At 37.9% G+C, this 14,226-nt stretch overlaps 1 protein-coding gene across 2 annotated transcripts in view; it reads right to left on the reverse strand.

Moving 5' to 3' along the window:
- The window catches only part of LOC113183740 (cadherin-6), a 49,795-nt gene extending 37,063 nt beyond the window's left edge, over positions 1-12,732 (reverse strand). Inside the window, exon 1 of one of the 2 annotated variants that reach the window (XM_077795571.1) lies at positions 12,505-12,732. In XM_077795571.1, the coding sequence (XP_077651697.1) occupies positions 12,505-12,732 (228 nt within the window). The remainder of the gene's footprint in view (positions 1-12,504) is intronic. The other variant, XM_026390136.2, reaches the window with a different exon arrangement.
- Between the last annotated feature and the right edge of the window lie 1,494 nt (positions 12,733-14,226).

The following is a 14,226-nucleotide window of genomic DNA, read 5'->3' on the forward strand; positions in this document are numbered from 1 at the left end:
CTAAGGACACACACATACACACACACACACACACACACACACACACACGCCTTGTTTTCTCTTCTTCCTTCTCTCTGACACTCATATGCCTAGGAAAAATATTAAAAGATAAAATGTAGACATTTCAGACATGATGATTCAAATGGGAGAAACTTTCAAAAAATGTGTTCCTTAATAGCTTTTCCCAAAAATGTATTTTTCTTTTTTTTTTTTTTATTTTCCTGCATTACAAGGGATGGAACCCAGGACCTCACACATAGCTAGGAGAAAGCTCTACCACTGACCTATATCCCCAGCCCTTTAAAATGTACTTTTCTTGACAGGAAGAAAAACATGTTGGATATTCTTATATGCTGACTCTTACTTAGGATCTAAAAAGTTAGAGCTCTATCTTTATAAAACAAATAGTTTGCTTGAGGGAGGGACTATTTCTTACTCAAACTCATAACTCTCAAGCATTCCGAATGTGCGCACTAAAAGATGATTAAATTGAATTCTGTAACCTGCTTATACAGTCAAGGAAATAATGGTAAAGAATTCTAGGAAAGAAGATTATGGGCTCATTTATGAGTTTTTCTTGCTTTGAAACCAGCTGTAAGTTCTTAAATGATTTCAAAAACTCCTTTTAATTTTTTTTTCCTTAAGGAAACTAATAGAAATGCTCAGTGAAGAGGAATGGGCACTGTCCCATGGCCATGCTGGCCAAAGTGTCCTCACCGTGATGCCAGTGGCACAAACTCCAGTGCTCTTCCCCCACTTCCAGCTTCTGAGCAATTATGTCATTTCATTGGCCACCATGTCTAAAGAACTCTCCACAACTTTATCATCTTCTTAATTTTGTGGCACAAGGAAAGATGTTAGATTTAACCCCATCGAATCAGGTGGACTCCAGCCCAGTTTTGGTTTTCTGCTGGCAAAACCCTGTGTTCCCTGAACCCGTCTGACACTCTGTTTTCTCTCATGCAAAAGGAATGAATCATGCTCAGCTGGAAGAGCAGTTATGCAGATCGCTTGAGGAACACGCGGGCATCTGAGTGTTTTTTAAACTGTACAGCCTGATAAAATGTGAGAAGATATTATCATTGCTCCTTATCTCAGTACAATTTTCCTGCAATGAAACTCTGAAAAGAAAAAAAAAATTCAAGATGCCTCTTTGCCTGCCAGGGAATGATCTCTCTCTCTCTCTCTTTTTTTTTTTGTCTCTCCAGCATCCAGTAACTTAACTTCTTCTGTAGGCGTCACTCACTGGTTTGTATTGCATTCAGCATTTGGATGGCCACATTGCCTTTTTAAACCTCAAGCAAGTGATGTCTCCATTGTTAAAGACGAGATAGGACTGCATAAAGAAGTCAACTCTGCCTGGTCACCTAATTTTCTAGATTTGATTTTAAAACTCTGTCTTTTTAAGAACGGGTAGATAGGTCATCATGGAGATAGTAATTTTAATACAAATGGAAAAGTCCTGCCCACTCCTTTAATATAATACACATGGTTGGGGGAATAGGCAAAATGTTGAAGATACAGATTGGATAAGAAAAATTATGCTTTACCTGATTTCTAAAAGGGAAGTTGGCTTTCTGTAGAGTACATACCTTCATTGCTCCCCTGACCCCACCACGAATGAAAGTAAGCAAGAAACCAAGCTAGTCAGTCCACCCTCAGTTTCCAGATCAAGCAAGGGAATGAGCCAGATCCTTATGTTTTACAATAAAACAAAACAAATCAATCAAACTTGCTAAAGTTTTGAGTAACTATATTTTAAAGTAGAACTTTCTCTGCACATTTTCGTTCATGTTTCTTTTCTAAATTATACTCATAAAATAAGTGGTAGAGCTATAATGTGATTATTTTTCAGAAATGATTCTTTTTCTTGTGAAAACTCTCAATGTTGATTAAAAGATACAGTTGATTAAAAAAAGAAGGAGAAAGAATTGGCCTCAATATAGAATATTTTCTGTTTCTATATTTATCACATTTCTTGTGTGTGTGTGTGTGTGTGAGAGAGAGAGAGAGAGAGAGAGAGAGAGAGAGAGAGAGAGAGAGAAACATAGCAATCAATTTCCTCAGGTCCTAAATGATTATTTCTCTTTTACTGAACACTTGAATTGTCTGCACAATGTAGCCTCTTAGGAATTTTAAGAAAAAGAAATTTGCTTTTCATTGGCTGGCTCCCTTTGACTTTTTCTTATTTTGTATAAAACTTTCCTCTTCGATCCTAAATATCTGATTTTTATTTGTTAAAGCCTCAAAGGAAACTACTTTTATGATATGCCATTTTATTTATTACTGCTTAAACATTTTAATTTTTCTTGTTAGTTTATACACATACATGTGTGTTGTCTTTGGCTTTTCCTGCTTACACCGAGGAAGCTTCAGTTGCTTCCTACTGTATCATATTTGTGCCATTTTGATGTGAAATTTACAGAGGTAGTCTCCAAAGAAGGAATTTTATAATAAATTTGGTTTATACATTTACCATCTAATGAATACATCTTTCAACTTTAAGACTTTGGATTTTTGGTTGTCAACCCGACACAAAACACTATCAATGGGAGCCAGACTCTAGTGTGCTTGAGTCTACAGTGACCCTATGCATTGCTACAGTGCTTGCCAGAACAGGGTTGGAATGGGTTTAGGTCTTGCCATGCTCTATTCAGAGCAAGGTCATAGGAAATAACAAAGCAAAAACACCACCACTATCAATGGCATGCATATGAAAGCCTTGCATTACAAACTGGGAGCTGCGGAGCTGTAAATATAATATGGTAGTTATAGCTAATATTATGATTTTATACTATACTTTAAATTGGCTAAGAGAATAGTTTTTAAAAGCTCTTACCACACAAACACACACATATGGTAACCATGTGAAGTGAGTGATATGTGAATCAAGCTTGTATGTAGTAATAATTTCACAATGTATATGTCAGAGCATCACATTAGATACATACAATTTTTATTTGTCAATTATATTTCAGTCAAACTTAGAAAAATTGGAAGGTGACTTTCAGATGGGAAGGTGGATGTTCATCTTTTGGGATCACCTATAGCTTAATTCAAGTGGTATTTGGCTGACTTCAATGTGTAAGAGCTGTCTTAGGCACTACCCGGGAACATAGAGATCAGTAAGACTTGTAGTCTAGGGTTTTGCAGAGTATACAAATACATATGTTTTCAAAAGCTAAATTCAATATCTTAAGGAAAATTGAAAGAATAGCCTTGGGACTGAATACAAAACACTACTTGATATAGTTAAATTCAAAATTCATTCTTAAACAAGGAATTAATTATTTTGTTTTGTTCTTGAGAAGATGAAACATTCAGGTAATTAAATAATGAAATCAACACTAATTTCCTCATAATAAAACTTTGGTTCAATAACAGGGAGTTTGTGATATTAATTTTAACTTAACTATTCTAACAAATCAAAACATTATTATTCTCCAAGTGCAGGAGTCATCTTGTGAATGGCTGGATGCCTGAAATTTTTTTATTGAAAACAAACAAGACCTAACCAGATACATTTCATTACAATTGAAAGAACCTAACCTCAGATTGCAGTGAAATGTGATGATGTTTTCAAGGGACATGATTGATAGCCAGGTAATGTGAATGTGGTGTGCGTTTTATTTCTATTTTGGATGGGATAATAGAGACAACGTCATATTTCCTGTGAGCTCAGCATGCTGAATTGCTATGGGTGAATCTCACACCTCAGCTGCCTTGGCTGCTCCCTTCTGTCACTGGCCCAGGGTATGTCACTTCACAACCCTGGAGCCCCTGGAGTTACCATGCATTCGCCTTCCTTTCTCCATTCTCTGTTTCTCCCACTCCTGGAAGGCGCACTTCTAGCAGGGTGTCTTCCTCCTTCAAGTCCTTAGTAAGCGGATATGCCAAGCCCTGTGTGAGCCCTTTCTGTGTATGAGCTTCTTTAATCCTCACCTCCATAATTCTGTCACCTTTAATAGTTGAGGGAAAGAAGAAGCGAACTAGCTCACCCACTATTCATCAGCAGTGCCTGGTCGGGGTGCAACATAGACAACCTATGCTGGGCACTCACACTCTTTAGTGAATAACTGCTGAATGAATCAAAAGCATTTTCTCTCCCAATCTATTTAAAAATGCCATAGCTGGGGATACCTCCAATCTCTGTTCCCTCTCGTCAGCACTGCATCTCCCACCCAAAGTCATGCTTTTTGTTTTACCTCCTTTACTGCCCTCGGGTTCTTTGAAACATACCAACTCACCTAAAATATTTATAAACATATTTCACACATGTATACATTTTATCTTCTAAAATGCCTCTTTTCTGTTGTGCATATATATTCTCTATGAAGGGAAAACTGGAAGAGACAATAAATATTTTTTTGTTTCTTAATTTAATTTTAGCATGCATTTTATTTTTTCTTATTTCAGGTGAGAAATTTCAAATTGGATTCCTTACACTGGCCTTTTAGACTATTTGTTACTTTTACTTAATTATCAATAATGGCAACAACAAAAAATCTCTTTCTTATTCTCTTAATGGAAAATTATGTGTTTCCTTTTGACTTATTCTTCAGTGCCAGATAGAAAGATACATTTGCAAAGGATACCGATATATTTACCTTGCTCACGAGGATTTTGTTTCATTGTCATCTTGACAACTACAACATAAAGTCTTGTAGAAGGTGGAGTTTGCTACCAACATGCTACACATACACAAAAAAATCACCTCCTGGAGGTAGCAATGGCTCACTGACTTCTTGATGAAGGCTATCAAAGGAAGAGGCTGTCACTGAAAATCTGTTTATTTTTGGCAAAACGTGGTTGTAGTACAAGGAAGATATCTTTTAGTTTGGGCTAGAGATGTGAGAGCCTCCAAAAATTCAGTTTATAATTCTGGCTACAATATATCTTTGGCTTTTCATGTTACTGAGCATGAAAAAACCAAAACAAACCGGTGGTGTAAGAATTTATTTACAGTTGATTACAAATATGTAAGGAATTTATTACTTGATTTTTAAAATAAAATTCAGTTAAAATTATAAATGGGAAAAAAATTATAAATGGGGATATATATATATATAATTCTAATTTGTTATATATAACAGCAGAATACATTACAATTCATATTATAATATAGAGCACAATTTTTCATATTTCTGGTTGTACACAAAGTAGAGTCACAGCATTCATGTCTTCATAGATGTTCTTAGGGTAATTATGTCCATCTCATTCTACCGTCTTTCCTACCCCCATTCTCCCTACTCCTCCCTCTTTTGCTTTATCTAGAGTTCATCTAATCTTCCCATGTTCCCTCCCACCCCCCCACCCCGGCATTATATCAGAGAAAACATTCAGCATCTAGATAAACAGGAATTTTGATTTGAAAAGATATATAAACTAGGATATTGGCATTCTGCATATTTATATTCCCATCTAACACGGAGGACACAAAGTATGGCAAAAATGAAGAACTCTAGTTAAATGAAGTAATTACACAGTTTAATAATTGCACCAACAAACTGACATCACCAGTAAAGAAATACTCAGCAATATCTGTAGAATAGATTTCAGGGGAACCTGTCATAACCAGTATGGGATCTTCAATGACCCTCAACAATCTCTAGCTCTGTACAACTTAGGGAGCCTAGCTACATCAGCAGTAAAAGGGACTGAACTCTTAACTCTCTTTTATTCACCTTGATCCCTCCATTTTGCTCAACATATTGAATTCAAGCAGGAGGCTGTAGGATTCCACCCGCATAATGAAATGGAAGTTGGAGGATTTGGGATCTTGTCCTTATTTGAATCTTTATACGTTACTGAGCTCTTTCTACAGCCTGGGCGGCCTTTGGGTTTATGACCAAGGTCAGACAGTCTAACTTTTCTGCTCTTCACATGAGCTACCATGCATAGAAGGAGGTTTAAGAGTCAGAAAATTGCAGCTACACAGGACACTTTCTTAGCATCAAAAAGCAAATTGAAGCTTTTGTCATTAAGAATGTGAAATCAGTTGCTCAATAGTGGAAATAAAATGAGGATTGCTGCCAATATTGGCAGTTGGTAAGCGACGTCATGAAACATTTTTAAAAAGTATATTCAATGAGTGAGCGTGTGCACCCACTCTCTTTTAAATACACTAACCGGTTGAAATATAAAAATGTTAAATGGCTGAGCATTAAATTTAAATGATGAAGAAGAAAGATGTGCCCAAGGCACTTGCCCTGACTCAGGGAGAAAAGATTATTGCAGGTCATTGAACTAGAACAGAAGTTTATAGAAGGTTATCAAGGGAAAGAAAAAGACTTTTAAAAAAATCACAATGACCAAAAAGATCACTAATTGTATATCTAATTTTAAAATGCTCACATTCTATAACTATTTTGAATATCACTGATGTGTTCTGGAAATTAAAATTAAGAAACAAAGGAATGTTCATAATAATAATACAACCGTATTTGTATAGCTCTTTGAAAGTAGCATTTAAAAACAATTCTTTTTCTCTTAGATTTCAGACAGTAGATTCTCAGAAGATATTTGTGGCATTGAGTGGAATGCCATCACTAATGCCAAAGCATGTTCTGCTGTTTTTTTCACTTGGGCTTCAAAATGGATCTATGAAGCAGTGGACATACCATGAAAGGGGAAATAATGGAATTTAGGTGGTCAGGCAGTGCAGTCTCACTACCAGGGTCCTAGCATCAGGAGACCTTAGTCTATAACACTCGACTTCTTGGCTTATTCATGTGTAAAACCAGGATATAAGTCATATACTAAGGTTGCTATAAAGATCTGTCTTAGTCTGTTTTCTCTTGCTATAATAGAATACCAGAACCTGGGAATTTTTTAAAGAAAAGAGGCTTTACAGTTCTGAAGGCTGGGAAGTCCAAGAGCATTTGCTTGGCTCCTGGTGAGGGCCTTGTATTGATTCAAGTCATGGCAGAAAGTGGAAGGACTGGAAGTACGTGCAGAAGAGAGAGGGGCAGGGAGTGCTGTACAACCTGCTTTTGTCATATCTAACCTACTTTCATGGGAATTATATGAATCCCCTTGCAGATGTGACCCAAACACCTCTTTAGAGCCCCACTACGTCTCAACACCATTACATGAACAATTACATTTCAGTTTAAATTTTGGTGGGGACAAACCATATCAAAACCATAGGATCTAATGAGAGGATACCTTTGAAGCACTGAGCACAGTACCTGGGACCCAGCCACACTCAGTGAATGCCAGCTGTGACATCACTTTAATCTGTTGCAGCTGTTTGAAGTGACACGTGCCTCAGATTCCTAACCACCCATCTAATTAATGCTGGGAGCGCTCTTCTCAAGCTGTGGCCTTCTCAGAAAAGTGATCATAATATAAGAATAAAAGAAAGTGATTCTTTAACATCATCATCTTTTAACTGTTCTTGCAGAATGGATAAAATATTGCTCCATGTTTGCTAAGTTTGGATCAGATAATGATGGGAACAAATAATTGCCCGTCCCTAATTTTAAAGGTGCATATGGATGATGACTTTTATTTTTATGGGCTTTTAAAACATTGCTGTCTAATTAATTATCTTGAGAAGAGTGACTTCCTTGAATTGAAAGATGTCAATTTTAAAGACTTAAGAGAAATGCATATTGGGAAAACCTGCACATTGGAGCCTCAAATAGAACCTAAAAATTCATGATATTAAAACACCACCACCACCAACAACATATCACTGTTTTAGAATCCTACCAGAAGAAAACCATTGCCAACTTCCAAAAGCTAATGTCAGAAAATACTTATGAAAGTAGAGTTTATTAAATTACATAAAAACAGACGTCCTTGTAAGCTACTAGATGTAAAAGCACCTCAAACACTTCTAATGGAATGATGTCTTCTGAGTACATTGTGTGGAAGGAAGGTATAAAGAACACTAGAAGATAAGGTGCAAGAGACTTAACCTGGGGCTGCTTAATAACAACAATGTGTAATCTTTAGCTTGAAGTTAGACCTAATTCTGAGATTTTAATACACTCATGTTTGTATTAGTGAATGCCCACACCTTCAAAATCCAATCTACCTTTGCTACCTTTGCTCTTCTTTTTGTATTATAATCTTAGACTACATATCAATCATGATCAAGAAATTGCTATATTATGTAGAGCTTGCAAGGGTTTCTGAAAATTTGGTATTGTAATGTTTCCCTCCCATTTTTCTATTAAGTTTACCTGAGCCAGAGATAACCCAAGTGGACTCTGTATAAAATCAAATACTCTTCTCTTTAGTCCCTGACAAGAAAACAGGCTCTTCTTAGTTTCTGGTGTCATCAGGGACACTTCCACTGATCTGGTTGTTCAATTTCTAAGCCTTTGACTCTGGACCTTTAGCTTCTGTATCCAATTAACTAGGAGATAATGGCAACTCTCCCTCCCTCTGCAGTGTGAGCTAACACCTGCTCTCCCTTTAAAATGGGGTTCAAACATCAACTCCTCTAGGAAGCTCTGATGAACCCCAAAGCCTGGTGGGCCTCTTTCCTTTATATTTATGAAACACCACAGATGCCCATTTTATCACCAAACTTGCTGCATTTTGTTATTATGATTGGCAAGAATAACATCCTAGGATTGTGGTTCTTAACTTTTGTAACATGTTAGGATCACCAATACTTAATTAAAACCTCCATGAATCAGAATCTCTGGGGAGGTAAGGCCCAAGCAAAGTGTTTTAAAAGCAGCATTTTTCAAATTTTATTGTACCAATAGTTCACCTGGGGTTCTGGTTAAAACACAGATTCTGATTTTATAAGCTCTGGGGTGAGGCCTGAGATGGTATATTTTGAACAAGCTCTCACAGATGCTGCTTATGCTAAAGCACCTCAAGGTTGCCTGCAAAAGTTGTTATGCATTTTAGGAAAAAAAATATCCCTATCTATATCTGTATCTATGTTTATATCTTATGGTCACAAACTCTTATCCAGCACAGGACTCCTCTCCAGTTACCTCTACCTGCCATCACCTTTTTGTATGAGTGGAATTGTTGAGATTTTTCTCGTAAATGAGAATTTGATTCATCAGTATTTCAGCTACAATTGTTCTTCACCACTTTCATCTCAGGGAATGCATTCCCCCCAGCCCTACCTTTCTCTTGTTTCCCCTCTCATCTCACTGGTTGTGCAACACAGTGGACGGCGGAGGGGCATCAAGACAGGGAGAGGAGGCAAGTCCCACTGCTTTAGCTTGGGCTTCAGCTTCTAAGCACACTCTTGCCTATTTCTTGACATCATTGGACCTGGGATTTCCTCTTTGGCTCTCGTGACCTTCTGTGACCCCCCTTTTCCTCTCGTACCCCTGAAAGCTCTCTGCTCCCCACTCCCATCTCATATTTTACTTGCTCCACCACAGTCGCGGCTATCTCTTCTGATTTACCCCAAGATAATATAAACATCAAGTGTTTGTCATAGAAAATATTTTTCTTTGGAATTTAAGTTCTATGTGCTCAACAGCATTACTTTTCCTCACTTCACACTTCTATCCTTCCACATACGGATCAGATCGATCTTCTCTGTTTTAGGCAACCTTGTTAGGCTCTGGGTAATTATTGTTTAGTAGGGCTAATGGCAAGATTGAAGCCTTTTTTAGTTTTTGTGCATCTTATGTGCCAACCTAACTAGAGTCCCATGGTTCCCCGGAGTGTGTGCCGAGGCAGCCTGGGATGCAGCAGGAAACTCCTCTGAACTTTTTTAAAAAGTTCATGGGACAGATAGGCACATATCACTGCCATCAGCCCCCTTGAGAATTACTGGTTCAAGTTAGTTCTCAATTTCTACAGTAGGTGGTGCTGCACTCCATTGGATGATGTCATTTGTAACCCAAGTTTTCCATAGTGGCTGTGATAAAAGCAACCACAGTACAAAAATCATTGTGGAAAAGGAAACAAGGAGGGTGGTATCAGATCTGATTGAAAAGTTGTGCAATGCACAAAAAATGCATATATTCCATTTGTAAGTAACTGTGGTTAAGAGTGAAATAAAGATATTATTTTTTCTGTCAATTAAGACATTTTATTTTTTTTTCGAAGAGTTACTAGATTGTTAGAGCAGAAATACTAAGTTGTTTGAGCTTATTTAATACATGGAGACATTAGGTGTTTCTTTTACCTTAAGGAGACTGTGAAAAAGACCTTTAGAGAAAGTTTTGGAACCTCTGCTCTAGTCTAACATTGTCCTAAAAGTTTCCTGACATGGACGATATGAATTATTATATCAGGTGTCTGTTTTATTCCATGTCAATTAAAGGTGACCAAATGGCCACAGATGAGGGACACTTGTTTCTCTCTTTTTTTTTTTCCTGAAAATTGTTTTTTCTTTTCCTCATGTCTCATAACTACGCGAGGAGCTGAGGGAGGGGCAAGAGGGAAGAGCAAATGATGGTGAGGTAGGGAAATTTTTCAAAATATCCACGTGCGACGAGTCTGGCTAAAGCCATCACTGCAAAGGGATTTTACCATTATCCTCTACATTTTCCACCCACTGAGATTTGTTAATTACCCCATTTTACTTCTGCAGTGATATAGAAGTCAATGCTCCACTCCACTGCATTGCACATATGTTTAATAGAGCATATCCAATGAATTTTTCACCAGTAATAGTAGTTTCTTTACACACCTATTGTGTGCTAGCCTACACTGCCTGTCTCAAACCACCCTGCAACTCCATCAGGTATGCATTGCTTCCTGTATGTTCTAGATGAAGAGATGAAAACCTGAAACAGTTAATAACCTGCCCTGGGTCACAGTGGCAACTGGCAGCACAGGGATGCTCCTCGGATCTGCTTGAGTCCACAGCTTGCAACTTTTCCCCATGGCAATTGGACCTCTCACAATTATAACTGTGCAACTGATTCTTATGCAGTTTTAGCTGCCGCTGCTTCTAGTATTCTGAAATATCCTGGACTTTCTTTAAGAATATGTGGCACCATTGACATAACACGGCATCACAATTTGAGAAGAAAAGCAGAAAAGAAAAAAAGTGGGGGAAGGGGGGGGTCAATCCTTTAGACAAAGCACTTTTTAAAACTTAATCTTCTCTGGCAATAAGATATTTGTGCTGTAAAAAGTGCTTTAACACTGCGTTTTTCAAATTTCACAAAGGAAATGCAGTACAAGTCAATGAACTGTCTTTCCTCAGTGGTCACACAGTGTGTGAGTTTCACAGCAAATCCGTGGCTACATCCTTGGGGGATCTATGTTGATGTTCACCCCTTCACTGAGCACTCCCTTTCCTATTTTATTCCACATTAATAATTCACTTCACTGGAACATTGCCTGGTTATCTCAGCCTAAGCCACGGTCGGCTTTTCTCCTTCATTCATAGTGGTAAATACTTAGAATATTTGTACACAGTGATTCAGGGATATTTGATCACAGATTGAAGTGTGAACATGCAGCTCTTGGAATCGGCAAGACTTATTCTATTTGCGTGATACCCTAATAGAGGCATTCAAAAATAATTGCTATGATAAGAAATGAAGACATTTTATATCTGTATTTTTACGTTCATTCTCAATTTGTTTATGTAAGGGATGCGTATCGTATCAATACATTTTTCTCATCAATACCACCTTATGGAACGCAGAATCTGCAAAGCATGAGCCCACATCCCTGGCTTTTCTTTTACCTCTTTGCAGTATGCAGATATTCTGCAACAGGAAGGTAGGGGATGATACGATTTCAGTGGCACTCATGATGACAGCCAACCCAAGTTGCTTCTCTGACTCAGCTCCAGGAATTGTAAGGGCTATAATAAGCCATGCCTCCTCACTCTACTTTCTAGAGTCAGTAAGATGGTCAGAAACTGTTTAGAAAATAGCACCTTTACATAACCATTTTTTTTTTCTCTTTTGTCAACCTGGCTACAGTAAATCATAAGAATTTAAAACATCTCATTCTTGCCAATTACTGAGATTAAGGCTAAATAGTAACCACTGCCAAGATAACCACCCCATCTGACCCATGGTGCTGGGTTTTGCCAACAAAAATCTTCATTTGGTCCAGAACAGAGCCGGCATAGGTAGCAGAGTTAAGAAACAGTTAATTTGAATTTGGCCAAAGGACTCCAGCTCAGAATGTTTGCTTTCAGATGAGGAAAAGGAACCTACCTCTCCTTACAGCATAATCTCTCTATTCCTATTTTTAATCCACCCTGCTTTATAAAATAGCTGGACCCCATTTTTCAAGCTAAAGTAAAAATCAAAGGATTTATGATAATCCTATGCGGATGGTTGTGGGCGTTTCATTTTTTCACTGAAGCATTTTCTTTTTCTTTGTGGCACAGCTAACATTTCTCAGCTTCTTGCTACAGTCTTCTTCCCGAAACTACTCAAGTAGGAAAAAAAAAAAAAAAAAAAAAAAAAGAAGTCTTACCAGATAAGCAACAATTCTCACTGTACTGGGGAACAGTTCACAGCCTCCCCGTCTATTTATGAGAAGTAGCTTCTTCAGGCTTTGAAACCCAGAATGTGCAAGCGCGCACAGGAATCCTACCTTGCCCACGTACTGATAATCCGATCCCGTGTACTCCTCCAGGAGAAAGAACTGATTCCACATCCAGCTCCTTTTCGAACGGTTCAGCTCATTTTTGCTGTTTCCAGAGAGCTCCAGGGCCCTTTTCTTTGCTGGGAAACCACTAGTCCTCTTAGATAACGGAGTGGAGAAAGTTGGGTAGGGCTGACCGACCCAAAAGAGCAGCAAGAAGTACCGGTAAGTTCTCATGCTGATAGCACCGTGAGCCCCGGGTAGCGAGTCCCCCTCTCCTTGAAGCGCCTCTTCTCACAGCACGGTATCCAGCCTCATTCCTCCTTTCTTCCTTAATGTTCTTTGCTTGGCTTTCAGAGGATATCTGGAAAGAATAATAACATATCAAGCATTTTTAGAGATGCTTAAAATTCAGTGTTAGAGCAAATAGGCTGGAAAAGGGGGGCAGAAATTTGAATAGCAAAACAACAACAAAAAAGAGTTGGCTATCAATTTTGAAATGAGGAAACCGGTCTTTCAGATATGCTAAGTGGAAGGCATGTGCCGGTAGGAAGCTGCTGTTTTCCTTCTTTTCTATCACTTAAAAATTCTATTTTAAGTAATAGCATTGCTATAGGTCAACATGCCAGAATGGATTATTTCACTACTCTTTTACCTTGGAATATGTGGGCCGAGATCTGGTTAGAAGAAACGAGTTTGTGTTTCTGATTCTATTTGCATATTTATCCTCGTGAAATCTAAGGCAAAGAATACCACAGACAATTTAAATTCAATTGAAAGTGGATAATGTTGAAATTTCGGGAGGATGTATTGCGCACCTGTGTTGTGCCAGGCACCAGGCAAGGCAGAACCTATTCTGCAGACTCTTGGCTGCAGAGATGTGCTGTGTTGGAACAGTTTGGGTCAAGTAAGGTTGGAAAAGACAGTTCCCTTTTCTTCACAGTGCAGGTTAGCATATTGAGGTTTCTGAAGTGATATTTTACACCAATGACAATAAACCTATTTAATTCACATTCTCCAGACTGGACCAGAAAACTATTTTTGCTCTTGAGATTTATTTACATTAGAGGATGGGTCAATGAACAACAGATAGAAATTGTATTTAAGAGCTAATAAGAATTAAATGATCAAATCTATTCAAAATCATTTAGGAGATCCTGAGATTTTTTTATCCCCAAATTTCACTTGTATCTTAAGCAATCACATATGTATATTAAAATTGGTCAAACAGTTTCTATGTAATTTTCACAGATGCATCAAACATATCTAAGAATCACAGTGAGGACCACCAACGGCAAGATCTTCAGAAAAGTCAGCTATTATACATGTGGGTAATAATTTTCCATGGCAAATATTAATTTTCAAGAATACAACCTACCATTAAAAGATCCTGGAGCCAGACTGCTTGGCAAAGATCTCCCAACTTGAGTTACTAGCTTATGCTTAAAGTTTATTATGCCTGCCTTCTTCCTGAACTTTTCTACATATCTGGGGTGGGGGGGACAATCTAACAAAATACTCCTTTATCTTACTATTTTATTTTATTGGTTTGAAATCAGGGGCATTCAACCACTGAGCCACATCCCCAGCCCTATTATTATTTTTTTTTTTTGCATTTTATTTAGAGACAGTGTCTCACTGAGTTGCTTAGTGCCTCCCCATTCCTGAGGCTGGCTTTGAACCAGAAATCCTCCTGTCTCAGCCTCCTGATATCTTACTATTTGATGGAGG

This window comes from Urocitellus parryii, chromosome 1 (genome assembly GCF_045843805.1).
Source record: "Urocitellus parryii isolate mUroPar1 chromosome 1, mUroPar1.hap1, whole genome shotgun sequence".
Classification (NCBI taxonomy): Eukaryota; Metazoa; Chordata; class Mammalia; order Rodentia; family Sciuridae; genus Urocitellus; species Urocitellus parryii.